General features: G+C 35.4%; 2 protein-coding genes across 5 annotated transcripts in view; one reads left to right on the top strand and one right to left on the bottom strand.

The window, feature by feature from the left end:
- CDKL5 (cyclin dependent kinase like 5) overlaps window positions 1–21,265 on the top strand; it is a 209,203-nt gene that overhangs the window by 185,400 nt on the left and 2,538 nt on the right. The window contains exon 17 of one of the 2 annotated variants that reach the window (XM_034434415.3): window positions 8,529–8,768. The exons of the other annotated variant lie outside the window; for it this stretch is intronic. Within the exon in view, the coding sequence (XP_034290306.1) occupies window positions 8,529–8,594 (66 nt within the window). The 3' untranslated portion in view covers window positions 8,595–8,768. Of the gene's footprint in view, window positions 1–8,528; window positions 8,769–21,265 lie in introns of those variants that run through there. 2 annotated transcript variants of the gene reach the window in all.
- RS1 (retinoschisin 1) overlaps window positions 10,199–21,265 on the bottom strand; it is a 102,262-nt gene continuing 91,195 nt past the window's right edge. For 2 of the 3 annotated variants that reach the window (XM_034434345.3, XM_034434372.3), the window contains exons 2-4: window positions 17,803–17,944; window positions 14,144–14,339; window positions 10,199–12,136 (exon numbers count right to left, since the gene is read on the bottom strand). In XM_034434345.3, coding sequence (XP_034290236.1) covers window positions 11,984–12,136; window positions 14,144–14,339; window positions 17,803–17,944 — 491 coding nt within the window. In that variant the 3' untranslated portion in view covers window positions 10,199–11,983. Of the gene's footprint in view, window positions 12,137–14,143; window positions 14,340–17,802; window positions 17,945–19,609; window positions 19,716–21,265 lie in introns of all 3 variants that reach the window. The other variant, XM_034434351.3, reaches the window with a different exon arrangement.

Genomic DNA, 21,265 nt, shown 5'->3' with positions numbered 1-21,265 from the left:
TAGCATGAAATGACTTGAGTTCAGATAACAGAAATTATTTTTTGTCCACTGTAAATAGAATAGGACATACTTGGAGAATATCTGAATTTGAGTTCAGATAATAGGAGTTATTTTTTGTCCACTGTAAATAGAATAGGACATACTTGCAGAATGTAAGCAGCATGCTCTTGTCATTTTTACATCTTCATATGTGCTAAATTTGAGAGCCAGTATTATGGAGCCAAAGCCAAAGAGATAAGATTGAAATTCACTTTCAGTCATGGAAGCCCATAGGGTGATTTGGGACCATTTATCTTCTATCAGCTGAATTGGTGAACAAAGATCACTAGAAAAATTCTTGATCTTTTTTTCTGTATTTCATTTTTGCTAATTCCCCTTTATAATGGAATATTTATTAATTTATCAGAGTCTTACACGGCGAGGAACACAAAATGCACAGATGGATTGTGACATATAGAAAATCATGTACTTTTGCTTGACGACTTTGATTTCATCTTGCTTATGGCAAGTCTAGACCTGATTATGAATTTCAGTTGAAAAGTAAAAATAATCTTACTTATGCATGACTGACGCGTGTTGTATAAGGCACAGAGAACATGGGACTGAGTCCTTCTGTTCCTTCTTTATATCACAACCTCCATATACTGAGTGGGACAGTTGAACTCTATAGAGTTATAGTTTTCCATACATTTTTTCCATACATTTCATTCCCTATGTCAGGGAAAACATAAGCAGGGGCAATACTCTATTGTTTACACAGAAATGGAAATTGAGACTACATTTGTCCCAAAGAACTAAGTGATGTTAGTTTACAGTGTAAACACCTGAATTTGATACCATCCATTCAAAATTCTTGATGATATTTGTTTGTTTGTTTGTTTGTTAAATTTATTTGCTGCCTATCTCATGGTAAGGCTACTCCAGGCAACTTACAATAATAAAAAGGAAGAAAAATGAAAGGCATGCAAACATAACAGAAGTAAAATAACAATAAAATAATGACCACAATGAGAATAAATGCATCAATATGATAACTAAGGGATGGATGGATAGCGAGCTGGGGGTAAGGGGGCAAGAGGGGTGTAGTTTGCCATCAATCTAGCAGCTACTTCCAGTGTGAAACTACCCCATTTGGTTCCCCATTTGATATGAGTATTGCTTCCCAATTTTGTCTGGCATAAACTAGTTCATATGACTTGGGTCTTACCATTTTGTGAAATTCTCTGCTGAACTTAACAGAATCATTCTAATCTTTCCAAATCGGGGAATAGCAAAGTGTATCCAGCATAATCTAATGCTTCACATGTATTCTAGGTTCCTCCTTAAAGGTGAAGCAAGGGGAAGAAGTGTGATTAGATTGACCTCAATCCCTAGTGCCTATGAATTCCCATTAATCCAGCTGTAATTACATCCAAAGTTTCATTTCTTTCATCATAGCTACTCTTTCTTATTCATTTTATTTAGAAATGGGATGCTCTCTTATTTGGAAATGGTTTATGCACTAGGATAGACTCAAGTTCATATACTCTCATTCCTCGGTTATTCCCATTTGCTGGAAACAGAAACCAGTACAAACTTTTATCAACAGGCAGTGCTTTCTTATTTTTACATAACGGTTGTCTCTCTCTATATATATATTTTAATCTAAGTTTACACATATCTATCTGGTAACCATCAGAAAGCACACAATTATTGAAAGCAAAAATATCAGCCAATACATGCTGAAGCAAAAAGTCTAGAATTTCCTAAAAGTGAATGTGAAGGGAACATTTTGAATCCTTGATTCTTGAAAAAAACAAGGGAGGCTCTTTGAAAGGCTACTTCAAATTTATTTTAGAAGAAAATGTGATTTGTTCCCTGGTTCTACTAGCCATCAATGGAGATGCTGGGCAAGGATTTGGGTAAATTACTTGTCTGGAAAGCTTGCATTATATTATTTAATTTTAGTCACCTTAAAATGTTAATAGTTATATTTTCTTAGTGAAATGTTAAATAGTTAAATATTAATAGTTATATTCTCTTAGTGTAGTACATCGTTTTATGGATATTCAGAATGCATTTGCCTTACTTTGATCATAAATTATTAGCAGTTTAAAACAATACTGGAATGAATCACAATTACCAAGTGACATTTGATTGACAACAGGAGGAAAGAAGGCCATGCAATTTCCTTCAAAGAGTATATTTCATTTTTCAATAATGTATTCCCAAAAGTGGATGGACTAAAGACAAACATTCATTTAACTTTTTAAAGTATAAACAACATATTTCATTAAATTACTCATTATTTAATAATATACTCAACCACATTCAAAATTCCAATTCAGACTTTTTACAGTGTCTGGAAGATGCAGCTATAATGTTTTGTAAACGTTTGTTCTCTAGATTAAATGGACCTTGGGTGTTTTACATTATTCTGCATAGCCCATGTTCTGTTCTGTTCTATTTTGTTTTGTTTTTAGAAAAATACTGATTAACATTGTTCAATATTGATTGAATATCCTAGTTCTCACATGCACTGGGTGCACCACCTTTTTAATGTGCATTTTTATTTAAAATTTATTTTGATTTTTTAAATATATTAAATTTGGAGACCGTCCATCTTATTCATAGAGTGACTCTGGATGGTATTACGAATAATGACATTTTTATTTATTTTTTATTTTATTTTATTTGTTTGTCAAACATGTACACGGTAGCAAGTATAAGTATGAACATAAGCACAAAAAAAAGGAAGTAAACATAGATAAATGGGGACAATAAGACAGGGATGGTAGGCACGCTGCACACCCCCTTTATGGACCTATTAGGAATGGGGTGAGGTCCACGGTAGACAGTTTAAGGTTGAAGCTGTGAGGGTTTGAGGATATAACAACGGAGTCAGGTAGAGCATTCCAGGCATTGACCACTCTGTTGCTGAAGACGTATTTTCTGCAATCAAGTTTACAGCAGTTTACCATGAGTTTGTATCAATTGTTTGCCATGTATTATTGAGGTTGAAGCTGAAGAAGTCATTGACAGGTAAGATGTTGTAGCAGACAATTTTTTGTACTATGCTTAGATTGGACCACAGGCAGTGTAGTTCCAGATTGTCCAAGCCCAAAATTTTGAGCCTGGTGGCATAAGGAATTCTATTGTGAGAAGAGGAGTGGAGTACTTTTCTCGTGAAATATCTCTGGACCCGCTCAATTGTATTAATGTCCGATATATAGTGGATTCCAGGCAGACAAGCTGTATTCGAGAATTGGTCTGGCAAAGGTTTTGTATGCCCTAGTTTGCAGTACAATGTTACTGGAGAAGAAGCTTCACAAAATTAGATTAACAACTCTTAATGCCTTTTTGGCAATGCTGTTACAGTGAGCTCTGGGGTTTAGATCATTTGAGATAAGTATTCCTAGATTCTTGACAGAGTGAAGGTCATCTGCGAGATCGTTTCCACCTAACTTGTATTTGGTGTTCTGATTTTTTTTTGCCAATGTGTAGGACAGAGCATTTGTTAGTTGAAATTTAGAGTTGCCAATTACGTGATCATTCTGACACATAGTCTAGGTCGCTTTGTAGGACAGCAGCATTGTCGGTGTTAAATAATTTTATGTCTTTGGCGAAGAGGATACAGTTGCTTTTAATGTGATCACATAGGTCGTTGATATAAAGCAGAAAGAGTGTGGATCCTAAGACAGTGCCTTGGGGGACACTATTAACTGGTGCTGGATTTGATAGGGCCCTCTCTATTTTGACCATTTGCTGCCTGTTTGACAGGAACGTGGCTATCCACTTGTGCAGGGGTCTGGAGATGCCGTAAGAATTAAGTTTCAGCAATAGTTTTTCGTGCACCACTGAATCAAAGGCTTTGCAAACGTCTATGTAAATTACGTCTATTGCTTCACCCTGGTCAAGATGTGTGGTCCAAATGTTTCTTCAGTGTAGGAGTTGCAGATTACAGGACAGATTTTTTCTGAAACCAAACTGCTTGTTAGAAAGTGGAGGGTGAAGGGTGATGGATTGGTTTATAATCGATTCCATGACTTACAGGTGATGCAACACAGAGAGATTGGTCTGTAATTTTCTACTAGACTAGGGTCTCCCTTTTTAAAAATAGGTATGACTGTGGCTAATGATCATAAATCGGGTAGGGAGCTGGTTCTGAAAGATACCTTATAGATTGTGTTTAGACGTTCAGCTAAGGCAGTGGCAAGTGTACTTTAGTTAATTGACCATAAATTTAGAACTAGACAGATGCGTTTTTCCAGATTATAATAAATAACTCATATGCTTGTTTTAAAATTCATTATCCAGAGAAAAGCTTTGAGGCATCAGATTCTGAAATATTCTCATTTCCAGTTCAACAGCCACAATGTTCAACCATGGTGCATAAGTATCAGTGTGTAGATATGCATCCAGATGCAGTTCCACACTGACATTTTCTTGTTGAAAGTGAGCAGTAGCTTCTCCCCCAGCCCATTCCATTTTATCATACATCCATTCATGGTACTTCTTCAGAACCTGGCCATTTTGGGGATTATAAAGCCCAGAATCTATAACAGCAACAGCATCTTTAGGGAAGTCATTCCATCACAGATGAGCAGATCAAGGTTCCCAATAGAAGTTACAAACTGTCAATACTACTTAGCACGGCAGATTAATTTCATTTATCTATAAATCACCTTTTCATAGGATAGGTATGTGATAAACTGTTCATTAAATCCTTGCAAAGTGCAAAGCAAATAACAAAAAATATAAACAAAAATAATATAAAGCAGCTTACCTTTAAAAAGGCTACTTTTCCAGCTACAAGAAGTTAATATTCTAGATGATTTTGAATCTTTGTTTTTGAATCTTTGAATATTTTTATTTAAAAAACTAAAAATACTTGACCAAAGCAAAATACCAAGAGAACAAAGTAATAAGATAATTGATAGTAGTTCAAAGTAAATATTCTTTATGTGGTTGCATCCATTTTTGAGTTTTAATTATAGAATGGGCAAAACAGACTATGGTAGGTGATAATACTGTTAGTCCACATCTCTGTTTTAAAGATTATATTGATCAAGTTGTCATTGGGATGTTTAATATAGGCTGTTGCACTGCATATATTGCTACGTCTTTCTTTAGACTTGATGTTTTGAGGGTTATATTTTATCCATAAGTGCTATTTTAATACAAGTAGATTAAAAAAAAAAAAGATTTGCATTAGAATTTTAAATCTCTTGCCCCCTCCAGATTTTATTAATTTAAGAAATTGCATCTGCACTTCTCCAAGGCTAGAAATCGAGTTTCGTTACTCCTATTGTCTTTTCTTACATTTTCATTGTTTTAAACAAAGGAATTGGATTATGAAATACTGTGTACATTGGGATTCTTTAACAGGTTTATCATGCTGAAGAACCCCCACCCCCATTGCTAATTGTTTTGTTTTGCAACCTTCAATAGCATCATTTATTTTTATTTATTGATATTATGTTTATTTCAATTATTTCTGCCTTACCGATGAAACACATTATGGCGAATTGTTTATCAGAAATGAAAACAAAACCAAATTGCTAGAAGTCTTCAGAATTATTACAGGTGTAGGTTTTTTTTTTTGTTAAATTTCAACATATTTTATTTCAAACTTCTCCTTATAATGTCTTCATTTATGCTTCTGAATCAGATTTAGTAAAATAGGATTAATATATTTTCTAGAAAATTAATTTCTTTTGGGAGTAGATGAAATATATAATTCAGAGTAATTTTTAGCAGCACTTCTTGACATTTTCTGCACACAGTGTTCTGTTCCTAGATTTCCTCTCACATATGCTGGTCTGCCCTTTACAGCCTGCAGCTATTTTAATCTCTTTTCTCAATAAAGCATCCAGTCCCGTACTCTTGAATCTAGGAAGGAAACATTTTCTGGCAATGCTTAGAAAATGGGAATCTGTTGTTTGATATTGGCAAAGCAAACCTTGCATCTTGAAGAAACAATGTCTTGCATTGAAGAAACCCATGTCTTGCATTATGTATTCAATTAGGAATGGTCATCTTACTTCAAACATAGGTGCAGCCTATGTTTGCCTCAAACAGTTTACAATTTGTAATAGTTATTTACATAGGATTAATGAGCCATGGTTGTGCAGTGATTAGAATGCAGTATTGCAGGCTACTTCTGCCTACTGCCAGCAGTTCAAACTTGACTGGCTGAAGGTTCACTCAGCCTTCCATCCTTCCAAAGTTGGTAAAATGAGGACCCAGATTCTTAGGGGCAGTATGCAGACTCTGTAAACTCCTTAGAGAGTGCTGTAAAGCCCTATGAAGTAGTATATAAGTCTAAGTGCTGTTTCTATTATTGCTATTTTTCTATAACATAATCAGTTGGGTTCATTTATTCTGTTCAGTTTTTTAATGGTTTGGAAGCTTTTTTTATTTTAATGGAAGCACTACAAATGATAACATAATAGCTGCAAAAAAATAACATTTTTGTATAAAATACTATGTTAGGAAAGTAAATATTGGGAAATTTTTGAATCGGTGATTAAGGATACATTGTTCCAGTCACAAAACATGGGATCGGGAGCTTGGCAGCCAAATTAAAATAAATAGTCCTTTACTTATGACCACAATTGAGCCCAAGATTTCTGTTACTAAGCAAGACATTTGAGTTTTGCTCCATTTTACAACTTTTCTTGCTACAGTTGTTAAATAATCTCAACAGTTATTAAGTGAATCTGGTTTCCCTGTTGACTTTGCTTGTCAGAAGATCGCAAAAGGTGATTACATGATCCAGGGACATTGCAACCATCATAAATACATGCCAGTTGACAAGCATCCTAATTTTGATCAAATGACCATGGGGATGCTGCAACAATCATTACTCACTTTTTTCAGTGCCATTGTAACTTTAAACAGTCATTAAATAAATGATTGTAAGTTGAGGATTACCTGTATCTGTAAATTTATTCAATAACTATCAGAACAAAACTATTCGGTTGGAAAAAAATCTGTTTTCTGTAAAATACTAAGTTTAGGAAAGTAAATAATGGGATATTTTTGAATTGGTGATTAAGGTTTCATTGTTCCAGTCACAAAACTTGGGGGGGGGGGGGTCTTGACAGCCAAATTAAGTATCTGTAAATTTAATCAATAACTACCAGAAACATTAATTAAAACTTTTGCTGATTACACATTTATATTTCTTCAAAATCCTCACAGGTTTACATCTATTGAGCTTCAATATTCAGACAAGCATGACTGTCCACAAGTCAGGCATTTACAGAGGTCTGGATCCAGCCCTCAAAGTACCCCAAATAATCTGCATACTGGACAAAATGCATATGGACTCCATATGTTTAACAGGGCAAAATTAATTCACAAACAAGAAAGGAAGTATCTCCACTTATCCAATAAAATAACTTGTAAAGCATACAAACCTGAACTCAGATATTGTTGTATACTTACAACAATATCTTTTACACAAGTTTACAATAGAACCAAGGTGAAAAATACCAACATGCACTATACAAACCAAAACTTCACTGTGAAGCACAATTAATTCAAATGTATTTGTCTGTATATATCCCTGCAATTCACCTTTCCTGGAAATTAGAAGTAGAAAGATGTGTGTGTATATTTGTCTGTGTGTGTATCTGTGGACAGACAGACAGACAGACAGACAGACACTTTGTTGGAATATACATTTCTATGTCATAGCCTGCCCCCAAAGGGCAAAACTTCTGGATCAGATTCCTCACTAAAGTACACATAGGATTGCATTTTACCTCTATACTGCATAACAAAGGAAAAAAAGCAATATTTAACTGAAGAGAGATAAAAAATTATCCTTAACAAGAAATCAACAGTGTTTGTGCCAAAAAACATCATTTTTTGTTAATACTGGTGAAAATTTGGCTGACAACATATTATGCCTCTTCTTTTCCAGTGTTGTTCTTTTCTGGAATGTTCATGTATTCATACGAAATAAAACCATATCTTTCATGCCTGACCCAGCTTAATAAAACACTACTTCTTACCTACATAACATAATTAAGGCCCCTGATTCTAAATATGTAAGACTTTAAAAATGCAGGTTTTTTGGATACATGTATTTAGGAATGGAGAGTTTTATCTTCTCTCTTACTTATATTTCAGATTACATTATAGCTAAAAATAGATTTTTCAAAAATTGAGCTGGCCAAATCTCTTTGACTAGAAATTGCAGTCAATTTAAATACCTATGAAATGTCATAAAGGTTGAACTTGAATATGATTAAATGATCACGTGCTAATAATGTGATTATTTCATTTAAACTTGGCCCCTTTTGATGAGGTTGTCTTACGATATGGCAGAATCATACAAATGGTGGATAAGGTTTTTTTATGTGAGGTTGTGGAACAATTCATCCTGGTTTGATATCCTGTAACATGAACCATTCATTTGTAATATAGAATTCTTGTTCTAATATACAGTACCAAGCGGGGAGTACCTCAGAAAACACTGCATTCCAAACAAAATTAATGAGAGATCCATTAATTCCAAAATACTTATTGAATTTCAGGCTTCTAATGATGTTCACTATGCAACCCAAGATATCCAGGCTGGTGGCAGTGTTGGAAACCTGTGAAGGATGTCAGTGCTGAACGTTGTCATCTCTGAGTACAGCAAAAGATTTAACACTTAAGTATCAAGCATTGCAAGAATAGACCAAAAGCCAGATTTGGATTCCCTGATAGCCCTTTGGATGATTTGCAGAACATCAGCATGAATTTCCAAAACTACAATAAACTGTACAATAAAAGTAGCAATAGTATAATTTATCTGCCACCTTAAAACTATGGTTCTGAATTATTTTTTTTAAACTGTTACCACAGTGACTAAGGAATCCAATAAATGTTGGCATGGGTGGTGCTCCAAATCCTATCCCTTGCCTTCTTATTCATTGGCTAGTTGCTCCAACTAAATTCCCACCCTTCTTTATTTTACAAATCTCAATCTGAGCAAAGTATTTTTGGTTGGAAAGAGCAGGTGAGAAAAGTACCACTGAGGCAGATGAGCAAAAATTAATGTGAAAACCAGATAAATATGGAGAGGTTGGCCACAGCTTTGATCTCACTCTGTCCTCTGCTCCTTCCCCAAAATCATGTCAATTTCCTAATGACAGATTTAACCCTATGGGATTAAAATACGGTACTTTGCAAATTTCAGTGGGATTTTTTCTTGTGGTTATAAGGGAAATGCTTCCTCTGTGCTGCTGCTGCTGCTATGACTGGCAGCTATGACATTAATGTCACACAAGGAACTACATAATAATAAGCACCCTTCATTAGGTATGGATAGTCCTCAATTTACAACTATTTGTTTAGCAACATTTGAAGCTGTAATGCACTGAATAGTGTTTATGACCTGTCTTTGGAATTCCCTTCCCTCTTGCACACTCTTGCTTGATAACTGTATCACTTAGCAACAGAAATTCTGGTCTCAGTTTACATTGTAAGTTGAGGATTGCCTATATTCTAGAACTGTGATGGCAAACCTATGGCACGCTTGCCACAGGTGGCACACAGCATCCTCTCTGTGGGCAAGTGAGCCATCGCCCCAGTTCAGCTCCGTCGCACATGTGCATGTGCCTTCCACCAGCCAGCTGGTCATTGGGTCTCTGCCATGCATGCGTGGGGGCAGGGCGCATGCGTGGGGTCATGCATGTGTGGCAGAGACCCGACAATTAGCTGGCTGGTGGGAGGCACGCAACAACTGAACTGTGGCAATGGTTCATGTGGGGATGGGGCCTGTGCAGGGGGGTCACGCATGCATGCGCGGGGCAGGGCGCGTGCAGGGGGCCCATGTGCACATTGCATTTTGGGCACTCAGTCCGGAAAAGGTTAGCCATCACTGTTCTAGAAAGTTGGTTTAGTGAAACCCTACTGAACCATAAACCATCTATTGCAAGAAATCACTTCTGTTCTGTTAAGATAATTAAAAGCTAGTAAGATTTGCATTCAGCCACAGTGAATGGTCAGAGTGGTCCTCACTATAACTTTCTATGCTATCAATATGGATATGGAACTCAGCTGAGCAACAAAGGCACATACACCTCTAGGTTCAAAATGAGGATAAATTCAGTGACTTGGTCTATTTAAAAAATCCTAACCTAATTATGGTGTTAACAATGGAGACATGATTGTTGATTTAAAGCATAGCTATTTGAAAAGGTAATAAAAACTGTAGAGAGAAGAATCAGAATTACTTTTATTTAAATCTGCATTGCTTCCATAGTAAATTACTGTATAAAAAAATAAATACACTGTAATTTCATGGCTAATCCAAGATAAAAAAGAACATCTGCTCAGTAAAATTAGCTTTGTCTTTATTAAATTGAATGATCTTACATTTAAAAGTTCAATAATTATGACTAATAATTATTAATAATCATTTAAATACCTCTGTACATCTATGTAACATTTATTTCACCGAACTCCTGTAGGATAATTATTCTATATGCTTACAATATCACACACTGAATTTGCTACATAAACACAAATCTAAATGCATAATTTTAGATTTGTAAATTGGAATGTCTAAAAAACTAAAGAAAATTAAAAGAAAATTGTAGTATTATTGACATTAGCTATATGACGTGATTCATATGATACTCACATAATATCTAACTCATTAGCAGCCAGAATATTCATTTATTACTAGAAGAATACCATACTTCTACCAATATTTTATGAAATCTAGGACACTGTAGTCATACTTAATTTAATAGAAATCTGAAAGGAAGTGTAACAGAGTATAAAGATTAAAATACCACTAATAAATTATAAGTAATGTTTTCCTATAATCTGATTGAATTTAAATGAATATACAATACAGAATTGCAGAAAGCCTAGGTCCATATTTTATAGCATTCCTTTCACGGTTGGAAGAAATACAGAAGGGTGGGTGTGTGGGTGTGTATGCGTGCATGTACTGTATGTGTATTTATAGGATTTTCTCTTAAAATTAAAATTGGTTCAACAGATTGTTTTGATAAGAAAAATGTTCAGAGAAGGAAAATGCAATCTTTAGGGAAAGGTTAACACACGTGAAGGTCTTCACTTGGTTGGTTTATCCAATCATAGAAATAAGACTGTCCAAATAGTATGATTTTTTACTGTAGGGGCTTTTGGGAAGCATTCCTTCTTGGCCAAATAAGGTGAAATTTTGGAATTTGTAAAATGCACACATTTAAAGATTCCCAAGTTAGGAAAAACTACACAGGTAGTCCTCATATAGTAAGTACCTCATTTACCAACCATTCACCGTTGGAAAAATGATTAAAAAGTAACTTTATGACCAATCCTCATAATTACAACCTTTGCAGGTTTGTAAAGCAAAGGAAAGCTGAAGCAAAATCATAAGAGCAGTTTTGGTTTCACTTAATTACTGTTTTGAATAATGATTGAGTTGCCAGTCCCAGTTGTGATCACTAAATCAGGACTACTGGCGATATAGCACGGCAATAAAATGTTACCACAGTTCCTCACATAAGAATGGAATGATGATCTACATTGGTCAGTCTCACTTTTGTTCCTCTATTTTTGGGAAATGGTAACATAATGGGGAATATCTTCAGAGAATGCACACTAAAGCTCTGAAGAACATATATTGTATAATGTCTACCAGAACCTACAGTCATCTTTGGTTAACTTGTAAGAAATCTATATTTCTTTTTGTAGAAGCCATTTTTTATCTGCACTGAAACATATGGCTTTCCTTTTACTGAGGTGTAAGATCCTGGATTCAAAAATGTAATACAGGTTCCAATTTATTCCATCCTGATTTATTTTATTAATATACATAATTATATTAACTTCCTGAAGCTGCAGAGAATATAAGTCACAGGAGGTATTCGATAAGGTGTATAATTTTAATAGATACTGAACTCATAGTCAGTGAATTTATTTGTTGTATTAATTATACAGTTATATCTTTCTTTTTAAAAAACTGTTTCTTCCCAGATGATTCTGAAGTTTAAACACATTTATTCATGCACTCCAGCAGCTCCATCCTGATAGCAATGCGCACATGCCAGCCAAGGGGTATCAACCTTATGTAACGAGAAACAATGGGTGGGCGCAAAAGGTTCTGCACACATGATGATCTGTCTGAATTTCCATAGAAAATCTAGAGAAAATGAAGTAGGAGAACAAGGGGAAAAAAGAGAGCTTAAGACTTAACATTCTTCTAATTTTGCACCCAAAAATTTGGAAACAATTATACTGCCTTAAATGACTGTGCAGTTGACTTGCCCAGTAAGGTTGCTGATAGTTTGTGCCTAGAAACAACTACCATAGAAACAATTACTAAATTCTGCTTGGGGAGAAGAACCTAACTCTCCTTGACTAAAATATGTTTATATACTGTATTAGTATTGTACTCAGCATCTTCCCTCATCCCATATACAGTTTGTTAAAGAGTTTTTAAAATTCTAATATAAAGGTCATAAGTGACTGACATTGTGCTTGGTTTAAAATATTTCACGAAGGAAGGCAAATATATGTGTCCCAGGATAATGTTGCAGGATCCAATCTGGGTCTGAGTTTTTGTCTTCTGAGTTTTCAGACTTGTGCTGGAGCCCATCTTCAGGAAACTTCTCTCTAGCAGAGTATGTTCTTTGGGCTATTCTGTGTGTGGTATTTATATGGTATATGTGGCTTTTTAGTTGTTGATTGGGGTGCTAATGGCTGGCTATTAAGTCATTGGCTGTTGTTTGCTTCTGCTCCTAAGTACTTGATAAACTGGTGGTAAATCAGCACTCCTGTTGATTGACTGGGGGGGGGCTATTTCCCAGGCTTCAATCACTTCCCTGCCTGTTTTTGTATCTGCTCGTCCAACAATCTTAGTAGCTGCAAAATTGAATGTATGTCCTTGTTCATTGCAGTGTGAGGCTACCAATGAGTTCAGGTCTCCTTATCTGACCACTCGCTTGTGTTCTTGCAATCTGGTGATTAGCTTTCCCTCTCCCCCATGTCTTTATAAACCATATAAATACCACACATGGAACAGCCCAAATTACACACTCTGCTAGAGAGAAGTTCCCTGAAGAATCCAAAAGCCAGGAAGACAAAATCTCTGGTCCTGGTGACTGACCCAGATTGGATCCTAAAATATTTAACTTGATTACATATTATTACATGGCCTCACCCCTAGCACCTTTATTGAGCTATTTTCAAATACAGGTTAAGTGCTCTTCTAGAAGTGCACTAAACTTGTTTTCAGGCTTCTTTTGAATACCTGCCAGCTGTTGTTAGATTATTTTAAACACAATTTAATAATCTTCTGAAAGAGTATTAAATGTGTGTTCAAAATGAGCCCATGTTGCATAGTATAGTGGGAATTTCCTCATTCTCCAATATGCAGCTACTACCCACCCACCCCACTCTGCACCTGCCATCTTTTAGTCAAGCTGGTCCCTCTTTCCAAACCAGTTCTCAATAGATACAAGATGGGCATTTTCTTGGAGGCCTGGCAAGTGTGGGGCAGGAGGAAGTCAAATTTGAATGGCCTGGAAGGGCAATGACTAGAGATTGCAGCGGAGAATGCACATCTGCATCAACTTATGGTGGCCAACAGTTGTTGGTTGAATATTGACTAAATGGTTGATGAAGTATGCCAGATTGTACCCATAATAAAACTTCCATAGTTTCTTGCCTGTTTAAGTGGCAAACTATCTTTAAATACTTAACTACTTTAAGGCTGACTTAAGGCTGACTCAAAGTATTGGTTGGGGGTGAGATGAAGATAACAACATAAAGACACAGCAGGAAAAAAAGAGACTGCAAGACCATGTTCATACCATAGTTAAGTATACACTGGGAAAGGCCCTAAGTGATTTGGGTTAATGGAAATGCATGAGACAACGTTGATAAAATTAAGAGATAGAAAGGAGTGAATATAGGCATAATATATTCAGTTGATAATCTAGGGTTTTCAGAAGAGGTCTGCTTTTATACATGTATATCCCAGATTGGTCAGTTGTCCAAAATGGTATAGTAATTGTAGTCTCAAATTTAAGTCAATGGAAAGGATTTAATGGCATTCTTTATTCACCTGGAAGCTGAAATATATGCTATTGGAATAGATACAAATACTGGGACTTCTTCAGAAAAGGGGAAGGGATCTTATACTGACCCGATTGTTTCCTGTTTGGTCCTTGTAATAAACCCAGTTCAGATTCTCATCAGTCCTGTATTGCACACTATATTTTGTCATCCATTCATCTGCATCACATCTTCCCTGTGTAATTATTCCTGAAATAACTTTAATTTCCTTCACGTCAATCTGCAGCCACTGATTTGTATCTTGGTATTTGGAGAGCCAGGCACACCTAGAAGAGTTATGGAAGGAAGGCATTGATGGTTAAGTACATATCTTTATAAGGCATACATTTTGACTCAGCATCCATAAACAACTCCTCTTTAGAGGATGAGTCAAGAGATTAATCTGAAGCCAGCAAATGGCCAGAACCTGGATCAAAATAAGCAGAAAAAAATTCAAGTCCAATGATCCAGATAATGATCCTGATAAAGACACCTCCAAGCCACTCACTGTAGGGTGGAGCTCTTGGAGTCAGCCATTGCATTTTGTTTGATCTCTGGATGTTTGGAAGCCTCATGCTAGCTCTCCTGAATCCTGGAAACAATTATTTCATGTAAACAATTACTTTCCTTCATCCTCTGACCACTTATTGTCCTATTGAAGCTACAAGTTTCAACTGCCTTGCATACTCAGATGTTTTTTTGTGAAATAGGATATATTTAACAGTAAATGAGAAAATTCATCACATGATGCTATGAAAACTGAGCTACTTCTGGAACACATATCCTTTGAGGACAGTTTTGAGAGAGCAATATGATGGATTTTGCTCCCTATCTCTGTGTTATGCAATTTTTTGAATGATGAATTTATTTCTAGCAAACTTTCGGAATATCCTTGCCCTCGATGTCTTTTTTTATCAAGTTTTTTATTTTATATTACATATACATATCAATGTGTGAACAGTGTGACACCTGGGTGCCATACATTTCAGTACAGATAAAATAATAATATTGATCGTATCACATTCATCCAGCTTATATATTTCTAGTAGTAATACACATTTATATCAAATTATAATTTTTCATTATTTCATATTGTTTAAACATACATAATACTACCGCCATTCAGTTTCTAAACCTCCCTCTTATCATTGCACTTGTCTTATTTTATAAAAAAGTGTATATTAATATTCCCCCTTTCTCTTATTTCTGTCTTTATTCTAACTTTTCTTCATGTCACCATTATATTAAAAGACATTCTCTTTGTATTACAATACTATCCTTCATTATTTCATTGTTCAATATTTAAATATATAATTCTAATACCAGTCACAATTTATTTAAACATACAAATTAATTCTATTCATATTCTTTACATTCTTCCAATCTATATGATTCCATTATTAATACACCTGTTTGTATTAAAATATATTCTTTCATAATTTTATTACTCATTATTTCATTTTTATTCCACTGCAAATCATAATATTTAAAGAAACTCAATAATACCATTATTCAATCTCTAATTTCCCATTTTTAATACTTAGTTTTTATTCATATTTCCCATATTTCACTCTATTTATATTAACATACTATCCATTGTTTCATTATTCAATGTTTCAATATACTATTCTAATGCCAATCACGATATTATTTAAACAGATTAACAAAGTTGGAAGGGACCTTATAGGTCATCTAGTCCAACCCCCCTCTAAGCAGGAGACCCTACACAATTTCTGACAAATGGCAGTCCAATCTTTTCTTGAAAGTTTCAAGTGATGAAGCTCCCACAACTTCTGAAAGCAAGCTGTTCCATTGGTTAATTGTTTTCACTGTCAAAAAGTTCCTCCTCATTTCCAGGTTGAATCTCTCCTTGGTCAGTTTCCATCCATTATTCTTTGTCTGGCCTTCAGGTGCTTTGGAAAATAGGTTGACCCTCTCCTCTCTGTAACAGCCCCTCAAATATTGGAACACTGCTATTATGTCTCCCCTGGTCCTTCTCTTCACTAACTAGCCATGCCCAGTTTCTGTAACTGTTCTTCATATGTTTTAGTCTCCAGTCCCCTAATAATCCTGGTTGCTCTCCTCTGCACTTTTTCTAGAGTCTCAACATCTTTTTTTATAGTGTGGTGAGCAAAACTGGATGCAGTACTCTAGGTGTGGTCTTTCTAGGGCTTTATAGAGTGGTATTAATGCATACAAAATAAAATAAAATAAACATATAAAATAACTCTATTCATATTCTTTGCTTTCATCCAATCTATATAATTCTAGTTTTACACATGTTTATATTAAAAAAGATTTTTTCTTTCTTCTTTTTCCTATCTGCCTCCTATCCATCATCTCTTGTCCGCATCAATAGTTTAATTCTTATTCTTTTTTTGACTTGCCCCCCATATTCTTCTCTTAAATCTTTAACTCTGTTTGTATCTGTGTCTACATCCTGCCTAGTCAATTTAAGTGTTTTTCTCCCATCTCTACCCTCTTCCACTGTCTGGCTTTGAAATTATCAGCCCGGACCCCTGTCTCCCTTCACCAAGTATCTTCCTGCTCCTCCCGTTCTCTTTTCAGATCTCTTAGAATGTTTTCTCCCTGATTAGATTAATCAAACATTATTAATTTTATTGATGACTCCTTGTTATCTTCTTTTCATTGACTCCTCAATTCTGTTTTTCCCTCTATTCCTTCTGGTAGCTCCTTCCTTTCCTGGGCATCTTGGTCATTGGTCATTGTGCTTTGTATAATATTTTCCAATTTTTTATCTATGCCATCATTAATTCCAAAATCGCCTTATGTTCTTTCTGTATCATATCCTTTATGCTTTGAAACATCCAGTCCATCTCATTCAGAGTTCCACTCGTTTCCTCCTTATGTTGCATCTTATCTTGTTTTAATAAATTCCACTTTTGGCCAATAGCCTAAGAACTATTTGTTCAAACCTGAGGTTACTCTTCAAAGTAAACACTAATTACAGTTCTTTATGTTCCATAAGTAGTCAGTCATTTCCATCTACATAGTCCAGGAAGTTATCCAAGCCTCTTTAAGTCACCTTTATAGATTCAGTCATATAACTTAACATTCAGGGATCACTTTAATTAAGTGTCTTCCTTTTTCTCACATTTAAATCTCCAATGGTCATAGGATAGATATATTTAGTCCAGTAAATATTTTCACAGTTCTTTAAATGGGTATTCCCAGGCTTGTATATTTTCCTTTCACCAGCAGGTGGCACTCTTAGGTTAATTTTCAATATTATTACTAAAAATCTGGTTTTAATTATTTTAAATTGTAATTCAATTATAGAAGCAGTGTTAATTTTTTAAATCCGTAATTCCAGCATTTTAAATTGCCTTCCCAATGTCACATCTTCCCAATTTAAGAGTCCAATTTCCTACGTTTTTAAAGAATTTTTTTCTCTCTCTTTAATCCTTTCCTTCTGGTCTGGTAGTTTTCTCAAACTTGAAAAACAGCCATCACAACATGATTCAGCACAACACAAAACCTTATTTAATGCACCATTTTGTTCTGACAGTATCTAAATACCCCTCAGAAGCTCACAATGACAGAAACAGTAACCTCCACACATTTTTCCCAGCAACTATTAATGGAAGTAAATATTTATTATTCTGGGATCATAAATATATATTTTAAAAGTCATTGTTAGCCTCCATATATTATATAACAAAGGTTTAGAGGTTAAAACATCTTTTGTATAGCTTATTGGTAGAAAACATGTCTTGTAATGCAGTTTACCCAAATCCTTGTCCGTTAAGTCGGGCCTTGTTTGCAGTCCATGAAGCATACCACCCAGTGTACTGCTCTAGATTGGAACAGCTTATCTGATCTGGAGTGACAGCTGCTGATTCAAAACCAAGAGGCTTATGATAGGGGCACTCTGTAAAAGAAGACAAAGAAGACATGGAGAGGAATCAGTGCAGATTTGAGACAAAAGATTTAATTTTTGCTGCATCCAACTCCAGAAAGCGCTACACTTAATTTTATTAACAGGATGAGACATTGAAGAATGATTGAAGTTTTATTTCTTATTTTCTTTTGGATTTGGAGAAGTTTGGGGATTTAATTTTGCACACTTTCAAGCAAGGAAGTAGAAGTTGTATCATAAGAAAATCACCAAGTCCCACAATACTATAAACCAGTATTTTCAAATAGGACACTTACAGCTGCACATGAGTACAATTTGCTATTGAAAGGATATAGACTGGCAAAGTCTATAAAATCTAGAACTTTATATAAGGAGGTATTTTAGTTTAATCATTTGACAACTTGGAAGAACAGCCTGGAGTTGTACATTCTAAATCTAAAGTCTTTAGAAATGAACCACCATCAATTTACTCTTCTTGTTTAATTCACAGAATTAATATCAATAGAATTTAAATGAATGTTTCCTCTTATTTCACAAGAGCTCCTGTACTGGATGTAACGTTCTGTTTTCTATTTTGTCTTTTTTTTTTAAATGCATCCCCTATTGTACCTACAATTGTGGTGGTTTCTGTAGTGAAGGCATTTTCTAAAGCCATCTGGATAATAGAGGTTTTCACAAAATTTGTAACAATCACATGTATAGTATTAAAACAACAAAGACTAAAATGAGTTAAAACACCTCCAGAGTAGCAGGCTGCAATATTTGCAGGCAAAGCAAGTTTAATTTTAGTAACGCTAATCTTTAGATAACTCAGCTGTAATATACTTAAGAGGTAGCCTTCTGTTGTAGAAAATTGCAGTAGACTAAAATAATTATCAAACAGATGTCTGGGGACTTTCAAATCAAGTACATTAATTATTTAATGCTGCTATTATTTACTTTAAAGTCAATTCAGTGTGAGAAGGGTTTTCTCCTCGTATTAAGCTTTTTTTCCCCTATACTACAGCTTCTTTTGTTTTGAGTTATATATAATTGACACTTTAAGAATCCATACTGCATTTAATGGAGGAAATACCGTATTTTTCAGAGTATAAGACGCACATTTCCCCCCCCTAAAAGAGGCTGAAAATTTGGGTGCGTCTTATACTCCGAACGTAGCTTTTTCAAAGCCTTTTTTCAGCCCTAGAAAGGCGCTAGCAAGTGAAGCAATCTCCATGCTTTGCCTGCTCCCTCCGACTCTCAGCTGTGCTTTAGAAGCTTTTTTTTTTAAATCCCCAAGCAGGGGATAAAAAGCACGCACACTCAAAACCAGCAAACTAATGTGCTGAAGCTGACCAGACTAAGGACGCTAGCCAGATGAATACCTGGTAGGCAAGGTTTTTTTCCTATTTTCCTCCCCAAAAACTAAGCTGTGTCTTATACTCTGGTGCGTCTTATACTCCGAAAAGTACTTTGCAAATAGTGAAGTTAAAGAACTGTAATTAGTTTAAGAATATATTTTCATTTGCTACAGGTCTTTGGGAATGTGCAGCTTGACCCAATCTAATCAATAATACAAGTCACATAAAATTTTCAAGAACATCCTGATTGATAATTATGGGTACTGTATTCCAATATGAACAATATTAAACTGAATAGGCTGATTTTGAGTTATAATAATAAAAAGATGGTACTTACCTGGCATGCAATCTAGACTGTCTGTTTCAGTGGACCACACTGAGTTTGGATTTCTTTGACAATCACATTTACAGGCTTTACTATGCCAGTGCTCTAGATTGTCATCCTAAAATAGTGCAGAATAATGCATCAACTTTGCATATACAGAGTATAAGCAGATTCTTTCTTCTTCCTAAATTCCCATTGGACTATATCAACTCTGCTCAAATGGCACCTTTCAGATGTATAATGAAAAATATTTGGGAAGTACAAGTTTGCAGAGCGTAGTGTTGCACTCTTCATATTGATCAATGCCATTTATCGCTTTATGCAGAGAGAATCATTCTTGAGTACAACAGAGAGAATATGAGGCATTCTAAGTCCTGGTCACACCAAAAGGATGGCCAATTCAACTTAGAGTATATTTTGTTTCACATCTCATTTGAGCCAAGAACTCATTAAACTGCTTTAGTTGAGCCAGTACAGTATACTATATCTTAGTATAATAAAAAGGAAAGGGTGATTGTAAAAATAGCTGAAATCACAAACATGTGCACTTGAGAGACAGAGAGACAGCTTAACAGACAGACAATGGTATGTGGACATGATCTTGGGAGACAGGGTGAAGAGACACGGCAAGAAATGGAATGGGACAATTTGCCGCAGCCAACTAACCGCGGTCAATTCACCGCAGCCAACTCACCATGGCCAACTTGCCACAGGACAACTCGCTGTGGGACAATTCAAAAATTCAATTTAATTATTTAAAATAATTAAAGCATTATTTTAATTTTTGTTATTCACATTTCATTTTGTCCCTCCTTTGGCATCCTTTCTTTCATGATTCTATTCCATTATTTCTTTGATATTAGTGTAACTCTTGTCCCATGGCAAGTTGGCCAGGTAAGTTGGCCATGGTAAGTTGTCATAGACCCGCCAAGAAAATGGTCAGATAGCAACAGCAATAGTGTTTAGATTTATATAACACTTTAGTGCTTTACAGCCCTCTCTAAGCAGTTTTACAGAGTCAACATATTGCCCCCAATAATCTGGATCCTCATTTTACTGACCTTGAAAGGATGGAAGGCTGAGTCAACCTTCAGATAAAAGGCAACTAGCCCGCAGCTGGAATGTAATGGGCCAAGAGGCTCAGAAGACACATACACATACAGAGTTTCTTAGGCTGTAAAGGAGACTGAGTAAGAGATGTACTTTCAGACTTGCAAGACTAATGTCAGCCTTATAAAGTAAACTAGACAGGAAACAGTGTTGGGTGAGCTAATTCTACTTTCTTGTAAGGTTACATTAAAAGACTCCTGCAAGTCTGAGAGAACATCTCTCCCTTCCATCACCTTTAAGCCAAACTTAGCAAGGGTCTCTTCTGAGCCTCTTCTTCTGCTCAAATTCTAAGCTGCCTTTTATCTGACTGTTCCCATGGCTATGTCTCTTTGCCCTGTTTCCCAAGGTCATGCCCATCTATCTTTACAATAGGAATATTACACCTTTTATTAATTCCAACTCTACTAAGCCATTTACATTGCATAGAGGTGACATTAGTATAACAGTGCTGAAGTCTGAGAATAAATTGAGTGGTGGCTAAACAAATGGTACATTATCTGCATTCCCATACCAATTTAGTGAACTCTATATCCAATTATGTATTATATTATGTATGTC

This window comes from Pantherophis guttatus, chromosome 5 (assembly GCF_059756535.1).
Source record: "Pantherophis guttatus breed Tessera chromosome 5, ASM5975653v1, whole genome shotgun sequence".
Classification (NCBI taxonomy): domain Eukaryota; kingdom Metazoa; phylum Chordata; class Lepidosauria; order Squamata; family Colubridae; genus Pantherophis; species Pantherophis guttatus.
Note: the sequence above shows the minus strand (reverse complement) of the source record. Positions and strands in the feature narration are given on the sequence as shown.